The following is a 23,345-nucleotide window of genomic DNA, read 5'->3' as shown; positions in this document are numbered from 1 at the left end:
TCTTACATTTAAAACGTCCACATATAACATGTCGCTAATTTTCTTGAATAATTCATCCTGCAAAATTTTTTTTTTGTGTGTGTTTGAAGCATTCTATAAATTGTATTTTAGACTGGGATTAATCTGTAACAAATTTAATAGCTTTAAGAAAGTTAGTTGGGCGCCCTGAGTAAAGAAAGTAACTGCCTAATAAAATAAAAATTTCAAATAAAAACCAAAAAAAAAAAGTATTGTAAAATGTGTCACCATTAAACCACCAGTTACCCACCAAAGTTTCAGCCATTTTGAAGACGCAATGATTGATGAAACTTGGATACACCATTATACGCCCGAAACAAAAATACAGCCCAAACAGTGGACTGCTTAGGGCGAACCAGCTTCAAAAAAAAAAAAACAACTGTTTTTTCGACTGGGGAAGTGATGGCGACTGATTTTGGGATAGTCATGGATTTATTTTAATCAACTATCTTTAAAAAAAAAAGAAACCATGACAGGAGCATACTACGCGTCATTATTTGACAAGCTGAAGGCAGAAGTTGTGGAAAAACGGGCACATTTGCAGACAAAGAAAATTCTGTTTCTCCAAGACAACGCACCGTCTTAAACCTCATCGGTTGCCGTGGTGAAAATCCATGAATTACGGTTTGAACTGATTGACCATCCGCCTTACTCACCAGTTCTGGCCCTCATCTACGAGTTGCGCTCGGGGGACAGAGATTTTCGTCAAATGAACAGACGATCTACCTTCGTGAACAATTATTTTGCAGAGAAAAACGCCGAGTACTTTTTGGACGGGTTACAGAGATGGGAGCATCGCTGGGAGAAGTGTGTAGTTTTACAAAGAGACTATGTTGAAAAATAAAAAAAAAAATTCAGAAAAAATGCCTTGTATTTTTGTTAGGTAGGGAACTGTACACCACCCTCGTATGACGAGGTTAAAACCCCTCTAGAATAAATTCCCAAAATAATTATAATTCTTCTTTTAACCCCCAAATTCCAGAATTAGACCCCAAACTTACCTTACAATAAAATTCTAATTACAAGTTGAGCAGTATTTGAAAAATAAAAATTTACTTGTATCGATTATCATATACAATTGGGAGTATTGCGATTGTGAAAAATTATATCCACATTTTCAACGGTTGAAGTTCCTCTATATCGAAATGGTCTGTGTGTCAATGTGAAAAAACTATTTAAGGTAGGTATATGCCTGGGAAATTATAACGACTTTTTCGGGAAAAAAACACGTTATATCCACTATTTTGTACTTTTTTTTTACAATTTTAGGCTCTATTTTGTTAATTTAAGCTTGGTCAGCTTGGTCTGACAGTGGCTTCTAAAGTACGTTTAATTTTGTTTATTTTAAATAATAAACCACCTCTGTTTATTATCTACTAACTATCTATAAACTATTAATAATCCTAAATTATTTTAAGGAGAATTGTTTTACCGGATTTAAAATAGTTTTTATCAAGATTTTAGAAAAATTATTACCAAATATATATAATCACTAATAATTAATATAATTATTTACAATATAATATACAATACAATATAATGTAAATGTGTTTTCCCTTTCCATGGTTGCTATGAAAATAGTAAGTTTTCTGTTTTTTCTAACGTACATATAAATCGGGATATATTCATTTTTTTTTGTCTTACCTCCTGTATTATAAATAACAATATTAATACGCCTTTAAGCAACAATCAACAACAACAACAACAGTTAGACTAAATGCATGCTTATGCATGCTACTTACTTCATAGATAAAAAACAAGATTAATATCTAAAACCACTGGCAGACCTTCGTAATTTTTATGTGAAAGATTGTTTTAAAATCTATAGATACTTAAAAAAGATTTAAAATAATTATTTGGCAAAACATGTTTTTGTTTTCGTCAGGAAAAAAATATATATACAGTTATGTTACCGTGGGCTGTTTTAAAACTTCCGCTTGGCATATGGAATGTCCCAATGTGCGCCTTAAATGTTTTGGAATTGTGCAAATTCTTATCTTCGGTTCGTTAGTGGTTTAATAAACCATGTAGACTAAGATTTCATTGCAGTGATCTCTTAGATTTCAGTGTATCATTATTTTTTTTTTTTAATTTTCCATATCTTCCTCGTTTACATTTTTTTTTACAGAAACAGAATTACTACTCATGTATTCGAATACCTTCTGTTTTAACACGAGGCTGAGTGATATCTCATTATAGACCTATTCGTAAATATTAGTCGATAGTTCTATCGATGTATCGTTCTCATGGTAACTGACTGCCAACAAATTGCCTCGATTTTTTTTAAAATAACCACTTATTAGAAGTGCCTACTAAAGTCCTTTACCAAATGTTAATGTGATAATTATTTATATTGTTTTATCATGGTTTATTATTATTGTTATTAAACTGATATAATAAGCGGATAATTATTATTTGATTCATTGAGTTGTAAATAACGAATTTATTCAAAAACAATTATTAACAAAATCTTAGATAGCAAATTAAATAATGAAATATTCTTATCACTTCGAGAACTATCTTGAATTATAAATTACTGTTTCTTGAAGTCTATGATTATTCTCAACCAAGCCATTTTTTCTTGATTTTGTCAATTAATGATTAATACCTTATCAGCGGTATATTTTCTTATCATATAATAATAAAATTCCCAAATAATTATTAGGATGACGAACCTTTATCAGGGTGACGAATTCAAGTCTCGTGGAAAAGTCGCCTTGTCAACAACGTAGGCAGAAACGTTGTCCCACGTTAAAAGAAAGTTTAAACATTCTATATTCTTTCCTCTATTGGCTGCTTATAATTTATTGAAATTATATATTTCTTAATTTTATATTTGTGTTTCTTTTCAATATTAACGTATTCAAATTTATATAATGAAGTGTTTTTTGTTAATCATTGATTGAATATGAGGAAAAGATCCTCGAATGGGTCAGTAGAGTAATAATGTACACATAAAGGTGAAACTGATTATATTATGTGCCAACGTTTTGGGCTAAATTTCAGGCCTTCATTAGGACTGAATAAAAAACAAGATAACAACTATAAAATAGAGACAAATCTTTTTTCAAAAAAATGTTTTTAATTTGAAATTTATAGATTTATTTATTGATAGATATTACAATCTGCCACACAGTTGTGGGCAATAGGTAATAGTGATGAATGTTCTCATACATACTAAAATAAAAATAAAAATAAATAAATAAAAAAAAAAAACTCTTAAAATATAATATACAAACAAAAGAATAAACAAAATGAACATAATCAAACTATCTGTATGAAAAATAAAATAACATAATGATAAAATAATATATACAATATTTACACAATCGACCTGAGGATCCCTGAGCCCACTCTATCCCCCACGTGTGAGGGGTAGAGCAGAGCTCAAGAGATCCCAGCGCATCCCTCTCGCCGCATACTTTTAATACATCATATTTTATCACCTTTTAGTATCATTTGTTTTCTTCTCAATTTCTTGTTATACGTTTTCTTTGTTGATTTATGTTTCTCTGAATTATGGTTATCTCGTTTATTGTTTTCAGCCCTGATGAAATTCTGAAATTTGGGCCGAAACGTTGGTACAAATAAAATAAGTTTTACTTATTTCTGTACATTATTACTCTACTGACCCCACCCCTGCCCATTTTTTCCTTACAATTTATATACTTTCATTTTATAGCTGGACAAGTTAGGAAAGACCCATTTAGTGCCCATGCTTAAAAGAGAAAAGACACTATCTTCACAACTTGTAACTTAACGTCAGATGTGTCAAGCTTGGTAGGGAGAAGCGTTCCGAACTCAAGTTATTATAATAATAGATTTCCACGATTTTAGTAACTGTGATTGACATATAAAAATAACCTCAGTCTTTTATTTTGTGACGATTTGTTTTTTTATTGTTTGTACTTTGTCTGATTTTTTCTTTAGACTGATATTTTATGAGTTTTATCCATTATTTTTTTGTTTGTTTTTTTAAATATTTTTAGTGATATATTTTTTTTCATTTTAGTTGTATTTTTTTGTGATTATTGTTATTTAAAATGATATTTTTCATAAACCACAACAAAAATAATAAATTGCTTACCATGCTTTTATAACGAAAAAAATAATAGAATATATGATTTTTTAAAATATTGAAATAACAATCAATTTACAAATTTGTTTGCAAGATCGAATTAATGTGTTACAAATCAAAATTTCATAAACAAAATTTAAGAAGGTTTGATGATACCCCTGTCTGTTTTCGTAAAAAAGGGAAAATTCTTCTCCTCTCCTCCCTTTTTGAGTCTAACCTGCCGATCTAAGCTCCGCCCACAAGGTTCTTCGTTAACTTCTCAGGCTATATATGCCTCTATGATTTTCATTTTTATTTTATCTTAGGCTTTTTAACCCTGGAGAAAGCCTATAATGTGGACCGAAACGTCTACATTTTATAAATTGAATTTTTACTGTCTTTAGTATATTATATAAGTATAATCTTGCTATATTTTTTATTATTACTTCATATATCCCTTCATTTCTCAGATAAACACTTGTAGATCCAGTATTCTTTACCCTAAAGATGTCGCCCTAATTGAGACGAATTGATAGCATCAGTTTATCTTTACAAAGGCTGGTATTACTAATTCATCATGTCAGTCCGATGAAAGGATATCATTGTGACTCCTCGCCTTTTAGTCATGAAAGTTGTTCATATCCATCAAGATGTAAGCTTATCTTTCACTAAATAATTTTTTTTCTCTTCACTTATTTGTTTATTTTTCTAATTACTTATTTATTTTATAATAAATAATGGATCTTGGTAAAGAATTAATGGTCAAAACAAATTATTATGAGATAATTATCATGTTCTTTATTAGCTTATTTTATTTCATTATTTTTATCCGTACCTGTTTGTGCTTCTTTATTAGAAAGATTTATTTGCTTAACATCTAATTAAAATTCGTAGTTTTTATATATTAATATTACTATTTCTTTTGCCGGAGAATTGTTGAGTATTATTTCATCCTAGTTTATCTATTTCAATTCATTCTCTTGTTAGGTTATGTAAACCTACAATGACAACTTCCTCCCATTATGTTTTATCATGGTGTTAACGTTATTATGCGTCGTGGGAATTTTAAAACAATAAATTGAAAAATTAATCTTTTAAAAGAAAAAAAGTCCTATAGAAGGTTTTGTCTGTGATGAATTTTATTACATTATGGTATCCTTGAGAATTATTTTGCATAAGGAGAGTGATGCAACTAAGTTTTTTTTTTTTTTTTTTACTGATTCATTTGGAGGTCTTTTTTTTTCACTGGCAATTTATAGCTGAGTTCAGATAGAATAATTATTTTTTGTGAAACTGATTTACAATTTTGGAATAGTTAAAGAACATTACCTCTATTGTCAGAAATAATGTTAGATATTAAATTGTGATTTTATAAGTTTCATAATTCTTATATCACATAAATAAATCTCAGGTGTTTTCGTCCATATTTTTCAGAAATATAATCTCGATATGTTGTATATAATATATTTCTTAAGAAATTATAATTATATAGTATATTGTACAATGACATATAACCGTTATAATACATAAAATATAACCGTTCATGTAACGGTTCTTATTAATTTTCAATAATTATTTTTAGTTTATAATATAGACATAATTATTATACATAATGTTATGTCTTAGCTTTAAACTTGAACTTGAACATTTAAATTTTAAAAAAATGTTGGGACCTTTAAGTCTAAATACTTTTAAATGAACTTAACAGTATTATGCAACTACTAAATGAGTTTTAATACTTGCTAAATGATTTTTTAAAGGAATTCTTCTATTTGTCAATATTTAAAACAATATTTGTATATAGTAAAAATCGAAATCTTCCCATTCATAATTCCTTACTCCAATCAATATAAATATCAAAATATTTAAAGCGACTTTATAAGTTTCATATTTCTTATCTCACAAAAATAAAAATCTTGAGTTTTCATCCGATAAAGGATAATTTATTATAAAAGAATATAATTTTTTTTCAAATTGTCTATGCTAATTTTGCTTTATATTGGGCATTCTTAATCCTATTTATAAATTAGTTTAAACTTGTTTATAAGAGTTCAGTTTAAATTATTTATTGGTACTGTAAATATTTATTTATCTCCATAAGAATAATGTTGATATCAAATGTATATGATTTTTATCATATTATATTATATAATAAAGCAGGTATTAAAATTTTTCTTGTTTAAATGAAAAAAACAAATATTGTGGATTTGAATTTGATACTAGTAAATATTTTGATATTTATATAAATTGGATTAGGTAATTATGAATTGGAAGATTTCGATTGTTATATACAAGTATTGTTTTAATTATTGACAAATAGAAGAATTCCTTAAAAAAAATTATTTAGCAAGTATTAAAACTCATTTAGCTGTTTCATAATATTGGTCAGTTCATTTAAAAGTATTTAATTATGAATTTCAGACTTGGTCACAATTTTTTTTTTAATTCAAATATCCAAGGTAAAGTTTAAAGCTACGACATAATGATTATGTCGATTATAATAATTATGTCGATATTATAAACTAAAAATAGTTATTAAAAACTAATAAGAACCGTTACATGAACGGTTATATATCATTATAATATACTATATATATAAAGGTATTATAAAATCACTATAACATCAATTATAAAGGTAATGTAAATTAACTATTCCAAATACGAAAATTAGATTCACAAAAAAATGTATTCTATCTGAACTGAACAATATGTTCTCAGTGAAAAAAAGAATCTCTAAATGAACAAGTAAAGAAAAAACTTAGTTGCATCACTCTCTTTATGCAAAATAATTCTCAAGGATACCTGAACGTAAGAAAATTCATCAGAGACAAAAGCTTCTATAGGACATTTTTTTTTCTTTTTTTAAAGATTAATTTTATCAATGTATTGTTTTAAAATTACCTCGTGGCATAATAACGTTAACAGCTTGATGAAACATAATGGGAGGAAGTTGTCATTGTAGATTCACATAACCTAACCAGAGAATGAATTGAAATAGACAAACTAAATGGATACTCGACAATTCTTAGGCAGAAGAAATAGTAATATTAATATATACAAATTAATATTATTTTAATTAGATTTTAAGTAAATAAATTTTAATCGTTCTAATAAAGAACAAAATAACTATCTCCTAATAATTTGTTTTGAGCTTTAATTCTTTACCAAGGTCCATTAGTTGTGATTAAATAAATAAGTAATTAGAAAAATAAACAAATAAATGAAAATAAAAAAATTATTTAGTTAAAGATAAACTTGCATCTAGATTAACCACCCCTTAATTATTTATAAATATCCATTAGTTATAATATAAAAAAATAGGTAATAAAAAAATAAACAACCATCTTTATAGATGTGGCCAATTTTCGAAACTTATATAAATACCGAATAATCTTTAATAAGGTACCTATCACACCGCTGGTGTAGGTTCTGTCCAACCTCGAAACGATTCTTCTTGTCTTCCTTTTATATATTTTAAAACTAATTTGTTAATCTCTTTTTAATTGGTAATATTTTTTGAGCATTAATTTTTAAATAAAAATGAAGAGTGAATGTTGATACTCTAGCTGTAACTTTCAACATGAAGGATATTTCTAGCTTCGAGGTTTAAAATATATTGTTATAAATGAATTATTAATAACAGAATATTACTCATCTACTTAATCATTCAACAGAAAAATACTCGTTTAATTAAATAATTAAAAGGGATATAAGCATAATTAGTGTAAGTATATAAAAGGTTTGTCAGAAGGAACAAAAAAGTCCTTTAAAGATTATGACATGGAAGATATATCATTGAGTTTCAAACCAAGCAATAAATTAAAAAAATTTTATAGCAGAACAAAAAACCCAATAGACAGTAAATATCAATCGGGATTAGGATATAAAATTCCATGCATTAATTGTCCAGCCATATATATAGGTGAAACAAAACAATATATAAAAGACAGGATAACATGGAAATGATGTATAGAATATGGAAAAGGAACCCAAAAAAACAGCATTGGTTCAACATGTTGTTCAAAATAAGCGTAAATTTGATTTTGAAAATCTCCAAATCATTCATAAAGAAAATAATAACTTTAGAAGAGACATATTAGGATCGATTTATATCTCAGAAAATATAAATTATACTGTCAGCTTCAAATCAGATTCTAAGGGACTGAACCACCATTATTCAGAAATTTTAAGCAAAATAAATATGTAACTATCATATACAAAAAAGATGAGAAATAAAAAAATATTCAAATCCTTAAATAGTACAAATGTATATATGGAATAAATATGCAATAATAAAAGTATGAATAGATGAGTAAATATGTTAAAAAATAAGATATAAAATAAAAAAGGAGGGGTATATGTAAATTTAAGAGAAATACACATAAACTAGGAATAAATTAATTATAGATCTTAAATATATTAAAAAATGTTTGTGTTGTAAGCAGAATAATTAGTAATGAATGTTAATTAAATTATATTGAAAATGCAAATTAATGATTTAAGAAAAATGTTATATGATAAGGTGATAACAGAGTCCTAACCTGTTTTAAGGTTGCAAATGTAAATGAAACAAAGAAGAGAAGTGGATTGTAAAAGTTTTAAATTTAAGAAGGAATTATATAGAAAAAGTTATGTAAGTAGGAATGTATTTTTTAAAAAACAAAAATTTTATAATGTTATTATGATATTAGTTTAATGATTAATTTATTTAAAGATGGGACATTAGCCTGCAGTTTTAAGATTTTAAAAATAAAATGACATCAAAATGAAGGTATCCTTGAGAATGACCTGAGGGTCGAAACGTTGGAGGGTTTGTAAAGAATAAAGTTGAGAAAAAAAAGGATCCAATTTGTTTTTAAATAGTGTATTTTTGTTTGAATTAATAAAAATGTTTCGCTTATTTACATTCTATTTTTTTCTTCCTCCGTTTCATTGTAAGAAAATTTTATCACCTTAACAGTAAGTCTGAATTGTCTTTATCTATGTCGATCTGTCTTGGAATTATATTACTATTTTTTGTTGGGAGGGGAGGGGAGAGAGGATATTTCTAATTACAAAATATTTAGTAACAAAACAGTTAAAAGTAGAGGAGCTAGAACGAAAAAAAAATAAAAATAAAATTATCTGTATCTAAGCCAGGTGCCAGAACCATGAGCACGCCAAATAGTTGTGCGTTCGTCCACCTTGATATGAGAGATAGTCTAGCTAATGAGTTAAAGTAGGACTGAACTAAACTAGTGTATTCATCATTAGAGAAACAAGAATCCTAGTTAAAAGCTGCAAAATATATATACTTTTTTAATTACACTTTAAATTGTAATTATGATGTATAAACTCGTATATTAAATGAAGTCAATAAAATAAAATATATATAACAATTACCATCTATTTATCCTACATATTTGTGTAAATAAATGAACCGTGTTTTCCTTGAAAATTATTTTATTCTTTTTATGAAATTGACAATTGGTATAATAAATAGATATCAAACAAAAATTAGGTTGGCCGTGAAAACGTAGGTGGCCGTGGAAGCGATTAAATAACATCACAGCGTAAAAGGTTCCTTTGAAGACGATTACTCTAACAATTAGCTTTTAGCCGATGATCACAGGGTCGGAACCGCACCTCTTTGCTTCCATTACTTTCTCCAATTGTTCTTTTATAAATATTAATAGCTCTATTTAAACTGTATGAATATTAAATTATAGTTCAACCAGGAATTTACCAACATAATTAGTGGATGGTTATCATTAGAAACAAAACTAGTTAGTGATGGGAAATTTTGTTTTATTATGTTTACCAAAACATTTCGTCGATTCAAATCAGATGGAATAGAATGTTTCATATTGTACGCCTTGGTATGTATTATACGAATTTTTTTTTTATTATTTATTTAATGTAATTTACAACTGTACAAAGTAATACAATAAGTAAATATGTTGTATGTTTCATATACACTTGAAAACCTTGGGAAGGAACCACCCATTGGTGGTACTTCAAACATTAATTTAAATTAGAAGGTCCCGTGGCCATCTTCTTTTCAGACGCCTCGGAGGATTGTCAGGGATTGTTGAGGATGAAAGATTAAGAATTAATGGGTTAGGATGGTTAAGGAGTTTGGAATGAAAAGACGCATATCTGTTTTGGGCCAATTCTGCAACGAATGGGATGTTAAGGTCTTTGTGAATGAGTTTATTTGTAACGTAATAAGGAGCATCACGGATTTTACGTAGGATTTTGGATTGTAAGGATTGGATGTGGGAGGAATTTTATGGGTTGGTAGAGCCCCAGAGCTTTATTCCATATGTCCAAATTGGTCTAATTATCTTATACGAATTTTTAAAAAAATTAATAATTGCTATCGAATTAGAGAAAGAAATATTAGTAATAAGATGCCGCAATGTATTTTCTGCAAAAACAACGTACCTATCAAACCACCTAATATCAATTTCATAAAATTATTAATCAAGGTACTTTTGTTTCCTCGCTGCCGAAGCAAGTGAAACTTTCTTTCCATGGAAAAATAAAAAATTATGTCTTCATATTCGAAAATTTTCACTAGTATTTTATTGTAAGTTTTAAGATATAAATGGGAAAAATGGTTCTGTGTCAGTATATAGTCAAATTTTCAAGTATTGTACGAGTTAGTTTATCTCACATCGATTTTAACAGATTCATACTCTACGCATGCGTAAAAGTATTATTTTTTTCGAAACAGCTATATTTCGAAAACGGCTAGTTCGATTTGGTCCAAATTTGGACGAAAGTTGGAAATTAGTGTATAAATGGTTCAGTATTTTAGCTAGTTTCATTCATTAATTTCACTTCAGCGTGTGCAAAATTACTTTTATTGTCTCGCATGTTTAAACACGTCTCCTTCCGTAGATGTTATGCTACAACAAACCAAGTTTATTAAAAAATAATTATAATAAAATTCTTAAACCTTGAAATATAGGTAAATATGTACTCATATGGTATATATAAGTATTTCTCTAGTATATATGTTCCTATATAGTAGTTACCTGTATAGTAGAAACGATGAGGTAATGCTTGTCTCTATCTACTTGGCAGATTTTTTATTTTAATTTTTAATCTCTATTTATTTTATTCTTCTGCTCAGGGTGGGTTAAAACACCACACTCTATTTTTCTGTTAACTGCGAAATTACTTTACCCACCTAGATTTTAATTAAACGGATTAAACAAAAAAGAACCATGCATTCCTCTTTTTAGACCTAAATAAACTTTATAGTTAATTAAACTTACATATTGTTTAGAAACAAACATCACTAAAAATCACTCGATTGAATGTCTGATAAAGAAATTAACTGTTCGGAATGATGATGAATACCCAGGACGCCAAAAAATCAATGATTCCAAGGTCACATCTTGGAAGGGTGATGAAGTATGTTAGCTCTACACGTACATGAATCAAATATTTTGTAACACTTTTTTTTTGGAAAAAGTAGTCGGTTAATCCGATAGCTAATATCACCCCGGTTGACGTCATAATGAAAGCATTAAGGGACTTCTCTATAATTTAACGAAAATAACTTTTTTCTGGAGCGTGTCTCCTAAGAATACCATTTGCCTACCTATATTAATAAATAAATGTTCTTTAATTTGATATTAATTACTAATAATTTTTATAAACATTGGATTTATTTGTTCAAGCATGATAACGTTTTTAATAAAGGCGTGTTTAGCTGACAATGAAGTATGTGAAGAAGTAATTTGTTTAAATGATGCTTATAGAGTATGAATTACAGATAAAAATACCTTTGGAATTCCAGAAGGTGTTAGGAGGCATAAGGAAGCTGTCTATGATAGGAGGTATCCAAGCCATGGATTTTACTATTCAGAAGGAAGCGGAAGAACACGAGGTGAAAAAAATAAGAATGAAGGATGGATACTCAAACCAATAAAATAACTGCTTCTAAACAGCAATGGAATCCTGCCAGTGATGCAGTAAGAAACCTTGGCGTTCATCTGGATCGTCGCCCTGCCTGGAATCACCATTATCAAACTACGCAAAATTGGCTATGTTACATTCTCTCGTCAATAGAGAATCCGTATTAAAACCAAATACTACAATTCTTATTTTTGAAACAATACTAAGGCTATTAATATACGGTTGTAGTTCGTTGGAGTGCAACATACTCTACGAAACGCCAAGAAAAAAAAAAAAAAAATATTAAGTATATCAAACAAATATCCTAATAGTACAAGAGCCCAAGAGGAAAAAAAAGGCAGTTATCTCACCCCAATTTTTGATTACTTTAATGAAAACTATGCATAATTAATAGTCAAAATTGATGAGTCTGCCAAGTATAGGTAGTGGAATAAACAATGGCGGTTGTTTTAAAGCGGTAAAAAAAAACTAATTTTTCATTCGGAGCTCTATATCTTAAAAAGTAGGAACAACACAAGAAAATCTAAGAGAAAATTATTTAAAGAAGAGTAACTTTTCTGAAATATTAGCCCTCACAGAGTTATTTACGTTAAATAGTTTTCGAGATATAGCTTTTTAAAAAGCAAAATTTTATAAAAATGTTGTATGGGACGTACTGAAAGATCAGTAGTTAGTGAATTTATTTTGAAAAATTTATATTTCAAAAACCATTTGACATACAGATGTCTCTTAGCACTCAAATTAAAGCTAGTTTAATGAGCTATAAAGTAGTTTATAATGTTTATCTTCGTAGGAGTAATAGTTTACATGAAATTTGCTAAAATAAATTGATTTATAGTTCGTCGGACAAATTTTCTTTTTCCAAATTTATATTCATATGTGAATATCATAAAAACTACTACCCCTACGAAGATAAGTGTCATAAACTACTTTATAGTAAGTTAAATTTACTTTATTTTGAGTGCTGGCAGACGTATATGCGTTTTATGGATATAGAGATATATTTTTTCAAAAATCCAACATTTTATACGAACAACTATAAATTAACGTTTTGTGAGTTTATTTTGTCAAATATCATAAAAACTACTACTCCTACAAAGATAAACATAATTAACTATTTTGTAGTAAATTTAACTGGCTTTAATTTGAGCGCTGGCAGACATCTGTACGTCTAATGGTTCTGAAACGAAGTTTTTCATAAATCAAACTTATTGTCCGAACAACTATAAATCAATTTATTTTATCAAATATCATGAAAACTACTATTCATACGAAGGTAAAGGACACATACTTCTTTATAGTCCATTAAACTAGCTTTAATTTGAGTGCTAATAGACATCTGTACGTCACATAGTTCTTGAGATATAGATTTCTCAAAATAAATTAACTAACTACTAATCTTTCAGTAGATTTTTAAGAAATTTTGCTTTTTAAAAAGCTATATCTCGAGAACTATTGGACGTAAATAGCTCTTTTAGGGCTAATATTTCAGGAAATTTACTCTTCTTTAAGTAATGTTCTCTTAGATTTTCTACTGTTATTGGCAGTTTTTAAGATATAGAGCTCCGAATGAAAAATTAATGGTTTTTTAAGATTTTGAAACAGCCACAATTTTTTATTCTCCCTACCTATACTTGGCAGACTCATCAGTTTTGACTAGTAATTTTGCATAGTTTTCATTAAAGTAATAAAAAATTGGGGTGAGATAACTGCCTTTTTTTCTTCACGGCTCTTGAACCATAAGAATTGCTGTTGATATATGCTTCTTCTTGGTTTATAAAAAAAACTGAGGTAAAAATTTACCCATTAAAGTATTGATTGTTAATTTTTCTGAAAATAATAAAATATAAAAATGAAAGTGACACTATTATACCTTCTCTAAAACAGCGACAATGGCCTCACATAGTAGCCTTTCACCGGAAAAAAAAATACAAAGGATATCAGTGCCTCGTGAATTATGAGAGCTGTGAGAAAAGCGAACTCTCCCACGGGCAGTGGGATGGAGGAGGGAGGTTGCCTCAACTTCCGTCACACCCCCATCTAGATGAACGATAGTACCAGAGGATTGTGCCGTGATGCTTGGAAATTATTGTATTTAATTACTTAACGTGGATGCAATGCAGTTATATATTGTGCAGTCACATATTTCACTATAATTTTAGTACTTTATTAAACACGATATCATTACAACTAACACGTTAAAAATTTATATTAAAACCGTTCTCATTCATAAAGCAATTATTGATGTACAGTTGTGAAGTCTGGGGAGCAGCATTCTGTACGAAACGAGAAAAAAAAATTATATATAGACATTATATAGCTTAATGTGCTATAAAGTGGTTTATACCGTTTATAATTTTAGTAGTTTTTATGGTATTCATATATATGAAACGCGTGTTGAACAGATTCGATACTTAGGACTCCATCTTGACAAGAGACTTACTTGGAATCCACCCACAAGAATGAAACGACAAGAAACTGCTCGTAGATTCCGATTGCTACAACACTTACTTGACAAACGCTCTAAACTTCCCATTCACTACAAAAAATTAGTATACACTACGATAATCAGACCAATTTGGACATATGGAATTGAGCTCTGGGTCTCTACCAAACCATCGAATTCCTCCCGCATCCAATCCTTACAATCCAAAATCCTACGTAAAATCCTTGATGCTCCTTATTACGTTACAAATAAACTAATTCACAAAGACCTTAACATCCCATTCGTTGCAGAATTGGCCCAAAACAGAAATGCGTCTTTTAATTCTTAATCTTTCATCCTTAACAATCCCTGATAATCCTCCGAGGCGACTGAAAAGAAGATGGCCACGGGACCTTCTAATTTAAATTAATGTTTGAAGTACCACCGATGGATAGTTCCTTCCCAAGATTTTCAAGTGTATATGAAATACACAACATATTTACTTATTGTATTATTGTGTACAGTTGTAAATTAAATTAAATTAATTTAAAAAAAAAATATACATATATATATATATTGTGCATATGAAATTTTGCCCTAACAACTAGAATTAAACTTATTTTAGTAAATATAATGAAACTTACAACTTCTACGAAAATAAACGTGATAAATTACTTTATAGCCCATTAAACTGGCTTTGATTTGAGTGCTAATAGACATCTGTACGTCTCATGATTTCTGAGATACATATTTTTCACAATAAATTATTATCTACTGATTTTTCAGTAAATTAGTAATAAAATTTTGCTTTTAAAAAAACATTATCTTGGGAACCACTAATTAATCTTAACAGCTCAGTTAGGGAGTCATAATTTAGTGAATTTACGTTGCTTTGAATTATATTCTATTATATATTTTTAGTATTGTATGTAGTTTTAACGATAATGGAGCTCCGGATGAAAAAATATTTTTTTAACGTTTTGAAAAACCACCTTTTTTTATACGCCCTAACTATACTTCGTAGACTCATCATTTTTGACTATAATTATGCATAGTTTTCATTGTTCTCCAGTCATATTTATAATTATTATTTCTCAGATACATTATTATTATTTTTTCTGATTTATTTGTATTAATTAAAATTACTTAATAATTATAACATTGTAATATTTTAAATCGTTAGTGTTGCACTAACGACAAATAGTCTTTTTTGCACAAGACTAAACCCCCACATTATCTATTGTTAAAAACAAATCTAATTGTTTTTTGTCTAATAAAGATATGTAAAGAGATGTTAAAGTATTACACTACACCTACAACATAGGCATGTAATTGTCATAGTTAATGTATTTTTGTTTATTTTTTCTATGATTAATTTTAATTATCCTTATGTAATGAAATCTTAAAACTAATAATTGGACATTAATTCAGATGTAAATGATTTTTTTAAGTTCATGTTACCTCGAAAATAGATACAAAAACTTCAAATTTAAATTATATTAGTAATTTAAGTAGTTTTCTTTTTCAAAGGCATACATTTTTCTGATTCTTTTTTCTTTCTAGATTAATTAGGTGCCTTCCTACTTCGAATTTTTACTAATTTTACACTAAAAACATTTTGCCCACAACGAATGTTTCTGAACATTCGCCCATCTTCAGGTGTTGATTCTAAAAAATGGTTCAACGTGTCATTTATTCTTTTATATCATTTTTACGTGGGAAGTTTACTAACCATCTTCATAATAATTCAAATTTATTTTCTTTGTAATTAAGCTGTTTATTATTGATAATTTTGCATTTTGATATCTTGTTTTTTTATTTTTATATCCTTAAAATAATTACTTAATGGTCACTTTTTGTATAATTTCTATTTAAATTTTGTCATATTTAACGGTAACCAAAACACGTATTATTATCATCATATACCTACTAAATATTTATATTTCATAATTAATTACCTTTTAAATTAATATATTGTTAATGAATCATTGTTCTATTTGTACTGACCAATGCTTGCTAGGTATATTAGCGTTTGTTTACTTAGGTTCTTTGTTTCTATTTCTGTTTATCGTCTTTTTTAAATAATTCTGATTTCTTAAAAATATATTTTACTAATTATGTATACATAATGTATAATTTTTTCTCACATCTATTTTATAACTTACCACTTTTTTATTTATGTAATATTTATTACTTCTACTTAAAAATTAGAATTTACAAAACCATTATCCTTCCCACTGTTCTTTATGGATGTGAGGCGTGGCCTCTTACACTAAAGGATAACAGCGTCTTCGGGTTTTCGAAAATAAAGTATTACCCAAAATATTCGGACCGAAAAAGGATGAATTAACGGGAGAATTTAGAAGATTACACAACGCTGAATTAAGGGACCTACACCCGGTAAATATAATTCAAGTTATAGCATATCGGCGTACAAGATGGGCATGTAAGGTTGTAGGGCTTAGTAACGAGCGGATCCCTAAAATGTTAATAAACACTGAACCAACGGGTAAACGTCCCAGGGTAGACCGAAACGTAGATGGGATGATTGTGTTAAAACAGATTTAGTGGAATTGAGTTTGGAGGGGCATCACTGGAAGGATGTATCGGCATCGAACCTTCGGGTTCGTTAAGCCTTTATTATTATTATTATTAATATTTATTACTTGTAACAGTTTTCTTGTTCCATTATTTCTGTTTCATCTATTATTTAAGTTTTTCAAATTCAAAATTATAGTTGTTTACTATTGCATTTTTTGACTAATACTGATTTATTGACATTTTTGGGATATTCATTTTATATTGTTTTTTTCTGTTTTCCAAGGTTTGTCACGTATCCCGAATATATTTATCGTTACTATATTTATTACACTACGTTATGCTTTTAATGCTTAATTTTTCTAATAGTTTCCTTTGTATTTGTGATATATTTGTTCATATTATTTTTATTATACAATCCTAATTTTATGTTATTGAGTTTATATTCTCATCAAATGCTTATTTTATTTCATTCGTTAATATCTTTACTCCTACCCTCCTATTAATGTAATAATCTTCTGTGTTGCAGGATCCGGCCCCAGCTGGCCCGCGAGGTGATCGACATGTGTAGGGTGTGCACGGTAGTGACCCCCGGGGAGCCCCAGGTTACCATCGGGGCCGACAAGTCCTTCACTTACGACTTCGTCTTCGACACCGAGTCCGACCAAGGCTCCGTGTTCCAGACGACGGTGGCCCCACTGGTCAATGGTTCTCTCCAGGGGTACAATGCCACTGTCCTCGCCTACGGTCAGGTATCTATATCATATCAGGTCATACTCGAGAGAGGGTACTTATCCAATTTGGAACAAACGAATGAGAGCTATAGTAAAATAACTAACAGCTTTTTCTGAGTGTAGTATTAAATAAAATAGGCATAAAACTAACATACTGGAAATAAAATTTTACAATCTCTGGAACGTTCTTAATTTAGCAAATAGTGATAAGTGTCTTAGATTTAGTCAACAAAAATAAGCATGTGGAATAAGAACAATAAAAGGAGTGGTTTAGAGAACTAGAAAAATTACTATTAAATAATTAGCAACTAAGTAGATGCCATCTTTGAAGCAGTATGGATTTACCCACTTTCTGGACTAGTTACCCCTATCAATACAAGTACTGCTTTGTAAAGTAGAGATCTCTAGCTGTCTAAGGGAAGATGTGAAGATGAGAATTTTGCCACCCTCATGGGTGTGGAATTATAAGTTGCAATTCAATTGTTTTTTTTAAATCCAAACATCAAAATAATTCTCTTTAATTATATATAAAAAAATAAATAAAAAAATAAATAAATATAAAGAAAAATAAATAAAGAAAAATAAATAATTCTTTTCAAATTACTTCCTGACACTAATTTTTTTCTGGACATCCGAGGGGTACCCTTTCTTTTTAAAATAAAACAGTAACAAATGTCAATACAAATATAAGATTCAACTGTTAATTAACTGCAGTAATTTTCTATTAAATTAAATACATTTGGCTTCATGATGTCAGTATATTTTTAAATATATTTTCCAAATCAATGGTTAACATGTCTTTGTCTTTATTCTGAAATTAGAAGATCATATTTTCTGCTAATGATAACACATTGATAGGCATTGTTAGGTCAGTTTTATTTTCAACTGCATTCTTCATTTTATATAAATTACTATATGTCTGGAGTGTATTAACACTTGAATGGCATAACCATACTCTCCTTCAAAGTAATAGTGAAGCCAAAAAGGCCCCGCCCATGGTGCTTAGGGTTACATAGAGGTTAATAGGGATGTCTGCCATTGTAGTCTAAACTGACACAGGAGGCAGCCAGTGATTGGTTCATCCTCTATCCTATTCTTCCGCTATCCTTCTCTCACCCTTCAGTCCATTATAAGGGTTCAGTATTGTTGTGATCAAGCCCACCATGGCGAAACCAATACATTAATCCATAAATACTCTTACAATAAGTTTGTTTTGGTTTTTATACTGTCAAACCCGTTGTCCTTCTAGACCAGCAGTTCTCAAAGTGGGGTCCAATTATAAATGGCACAGGATAGATCCTGATTTTATAAAGATAGCTCAAGGAGTCCTGATTCCATTAGCAACCGCCTGAGTCTTATATTTTTATTTTTTTTTATCAAAGGGATCCGTGAGCTATCCAACAATTTTTAAAGAATCCCCTACGACAAAAAATTTGAAAAGTTTGAGAACCACTGTTCTAGACCTTTTTTAATTAATTAAATTTTGATATCACTTTTCGATAGTAAAATTTTAATATTGTACATGTATTTCGGAAAACTAATGAATAAAAATATAGATATATTAATTTTTCAAATATCAGTATCTTTTAAAGTCCTAATTCATAGTGTTTAAAGAGAAAATAAAATATTGTTTTATCAAGAGATTAGTCAGTTTGTTACTCACCCTACACTCTGCAACAGTTTTATAATGGATTAGAGTACAATGGAGTATATACTAGAGTTTAAAGAACGTCTCTGGAACGTTCATCCATACTGCTCCAAAGATGGCATCTACTTAGTTGCTAATTATTTAATAGTAATTTTTCTAGTTCTCTAATCCACTCCTTTTATTGTTCTTATTCCACATGCTTATTTTTGTTGACGAAATCTAAGACACTAATCACTATTTGCTAAATTATTAGACTCAACCATTTATAGTTGTTATACCCAATTCTATGTTTAACTTTAACTAACTAGTTTTATTTAATAAAAAATACTTGTTTTTTCTGTAGATTCCATATTACTATTATAATATTCATATTAATACTTAATATGAATATTTATGATTATATATTTCCCTAAAACTTTAATATATCTTTTATTTATTTCTTATTTGAAACTTTATTAACCTGTTATTCCATTTCAGACAGGCAGTGGAAAGACCTTTACGATGGGGACTGGCTTCGAGGTCGATTCCAACGCTGACCAGCTAGGAATCATTCCCCGAGCCATACACATGCTCTTCGACGGAATAACCAATTTATCAGAGCAAGCGCACGAACTTAACCAACCCGAACCTCAATTCAAAGTTACCGCACAGTTTTTAGAACTTTATAATGAAGAAATTTTTGATCTGTTTGACACATCCAATGAGTTCAAGGTGAGTTATAAAAGACAAATACTTATTTCTTTGTACTATCTATTGCTATTAATAATAACAAAATGAAAGACACTAATAGCTATTACGAAAACTAGGAAAAATTGAACCCTGCTTATCCATCCAAATTGGGACCAAGTTATCAGAGTTTATAAAAGAAATAAACTCCAATATTAATTTAACTCAACAGAACCAGATGAACAGTGGTCAATTAAAGAGGGAGGGTTTCTTCTATATTTGTAATTTAGTTTTTGTTGATAAATCATAGATAAATCAATAATCATTTTGATACGAAGATATTTTAAGAAAGACAAATTGGTTACAATCAAATAAATTGAAACTTGAATTAATTTATAAAAATGTAGTCTAATTGGAGGATCTAATAGTTATGTAATTTTTAACCAAAAATGATAAATGAAAAATGAATAATTATTTAAAACTTTTAACTCAACCTGTTTTTATGAGTTAAGATTTTCTATTTTTTGTTTTTAATCATAAATGTTGTGTATGCTTGTATATCTTTTATACCATGATGCCAACAATTTTTGTCTGATATGGAAAAACTTTTCTTATAAAAACTCAAAATTCTTGGAAAAAATAATTAATCAATAGAAATATTTGATTTCTGGTATTTTAATATATGAGTGTTCAGATGTGCTTATAGATAATTTTAAATTAATAGTTGTTTTTCAGAAGGTGGGGTGTGCATTTATTTATTGTTCTATGAGCCAACGGTCACCCACAGGGGTCAATATACTACAAACAGAATTTTTCAAAAGAAAATGCCAATAATTAAGGGGAGAGGGTAATTTATCAAAAATGTAGTTTAGTACCATTTGCAAATTTCTCAACTTTTCGTCACAGTATTCAGAATATACAATCAATGTACTGTGTATTAGCAACCGATTTGTAGCAAACTATCGTTTTGTAAGGCGATGTTAACAGCAATAGGAAAGTGAACAAGTAAAAATTAATAATTTCTACAAATACTTCTTTGAATCTCTCACAATGAATTTTCAAGATATAATCTTGGGAATTTCATGAAGGTTGTTTCATTACATCAAACTAATTTAATTTCGAAGAGATATTGAGGTTGGAAGGTCACCAAAATGATCGAAACCTACATCAATAGGAGTATCTAGTATTAATTTTGTTCTACCCAATACTACCTTCTTCCTAGGATTCTCCCTCCCTCCCCCAATGAACTTGTTATTAGTTTGGAATGATTTTAATTGTGTATCCAAAAATTTTACTTTTCATTTATTTTTTAATTTCTTGCCTGAGAATTTCTCACCTCACCACTGCTCTCAATTGGTGTACTAACAAATTTTTTTTATTATATTTCTGATTATTAAATAACATTTACATAACATTATTGTTAATTAAAGTTTGCTCATTCTGCTTATCATTTTTCCTTAAAGTTTAAACTGTATTTACATTGAAATCTTAAATCTACTCTATTGATAAAGAGAAAGCTAGTTCAACGATAGAGGTGACAAAGCTTTATCTATTGAAAGGCAAGCATACAGCGTCTCCTCACAATCTCCTCTACCTTCACCGACCATTTATATTATCTTAATTGAACAATGATAAAATATCAATTTTTAAACCATTAACATCTTTATCCACTTGACCATGGAATTATTTAATCACCTCCCATTCTTGAGGAGATTTGTTTATATTTATTATCCATTCATTGTTTCTATTTAATATTTAGATATTCAATACTCTTATAATTTTAATTATATGTATTAGACCTAAACATACGGCTATATCCAAAAATTATATTTTTTAAATGTTCGCTGTTCAGATATGAAATAAATTAATAGCACTTTTAATTGATGAGAAATATGGATGTCATTTTTATTTGAAATAATTTATTTTCAAACTACCTGAAGGATATTTTTATCAATAATTTTTTTTTTCCCATAAAAATGGAACCATTGAATTGAGCTTGATGATAAATAGTGAGGTAATCTTTGACAGAATTGAAACACAGAATTCATATAAGTGGAACATGGAGTTTATGTTTAAAAAATTTTCAAATTAATTTGGGACAATACATTATAAACCTTTATTATTAACATTGAATGGTATTTTAGAAATTTTTAAAATCAAATTAAAATAAATTTTAGTTAGAAAGTAGTTCAGGAAGTACTTCCATAGCACTGATTAGAAAATTTAAGGAGTGGGGTAGTTCCGTGAGTAAGATACTATTATTTACCGTCTCCTGTATCCCGTTTCGAATCCGGTTGTGGCAGGTAATTATTTATTCTGTTACTGTAGCTGTGAGTCAATCCTGTGGGTTAGGGAGCCCTCCTGGGGCACACCGTGCCTCTATAAAGTGGGTGTCCTTAATGAGGAAGAAACCTGGTGGTTGAGTGTGATCATGAGCAAGTTGTCTTCTTAGACAACCGTTGTTTAAGAAACAATACTTCTTTATAAAGTACTGAACCCTTGACTGCATGGGTTGCAGTGGTACAAGTTAAAAATAAAATTTATTTTTGATCTTATTATTATTCAATAATTTCTTGAGATTCTTAATTTAAACTTGTTGTACAGGTTAAGAGTGGTATTAAAATCCATGAAGACTCAGAGCATTCGATATATGTGACCGGTGTTCGTAGTGAGAGGGTTAATTCAGCGGAAGAAGCACTCTCTTTACTGCGCAAAGGTGCTCTTTCTCGTACGACAGCTGCAACACAAATGAACTGTCAGTCCTCTAGGAGCCATGCTATTTTCACTCTTCATGTAAAGCAGCAGAGAGTTGTTAAGGTTGAGGTAAGTGACTAGTATTTAAGTATTCATATATAAAAATAATTATAATAATAATCAAAAAGCTCTTATTTATTTGGTTAAAGTATCTGATAAGATAAGGACCAAATGTGTAAATGTATTTTGTGGAATTAATTTGGATATATTAGGAACTATAGAATCATTTTGGACTCCTAAAAGATCTTATATCAAATTTCTTCAAATGTTTCAATAAAAACTTTTGGATATGAACAATATATGTTATCTTATTAATTATTTTGTATTTAAGATTAACATGTTCCTTTAATATTTTTAAAATATTAGCTAGCGGCCAATTTTCTACAAACTTCGTCAAAGCAAGGCATGCTGACAACTATCAGATTTAAAAAGAAAAGAGTAAGGCTGAAAAGGAGTCCTATGGATATAGGACATTGTCCAGTTATCGATTAACAGATTCTATCATTAAAGATAATTATAGGTTTTTTCTCGTCTATATACATAATGCAGCATCTTTCACTTCCTGAATATCTGCTAGATACATTTTAAAGAACT

At 28.9% G+C, this 23,345-nt stretch overlaps 1 protein-coding gene across 2 annotated transcripts in view; it reads left to right on the top strand.

Moving 5' to 3' along the window:
• Positions 1 to 23,345, top strand: part of Klp31E (kinesin-like protein 31E) — a 128,712-nt gene that overhangs the window by 73,771 nt on the left and 31,596 nt on the right. For both annotated transcript variants that reach the window (XM_014430310.2, XM_014430302.3), the window contains exons 2-4: positions 17,479 to 17,701; positions 19,809 to 20,042; positions 22,602 to 22,820. In XM_014430310.2, coding sequence (XP_014285796.1) covers positions 17,479 to 17,701; positions 19,809 to 20,042; positions 22,602 to 22,820 — 676 coding nt within the window. The remainder of the gene's footprint in view (positions 1 to 17,478; positions 17,702 to 19,808; positions 20,043 to 22,601; positions 22,821 to 23,345) is intronic.

Source organism: Halyomorpha halys, unplaced genomic scaffold, assembly GCF_000696795.3.
Source record: "Halyomorpha halys isolate HHAL.00 unplaced genomic scaffold, Hhal_1.1 Scaffold36.1, whole genome shotgun sequence".
Taxonomy (NCBI): Eukaryota; Metazoa; Arthropoda; class Insecta; order Hemiptera; family Pentatomidae; genus Halyomorpha; species Halyomorpha halys.
This window is presented reverse-complemented; position numbering and strand designations above follow the sequence as displayed.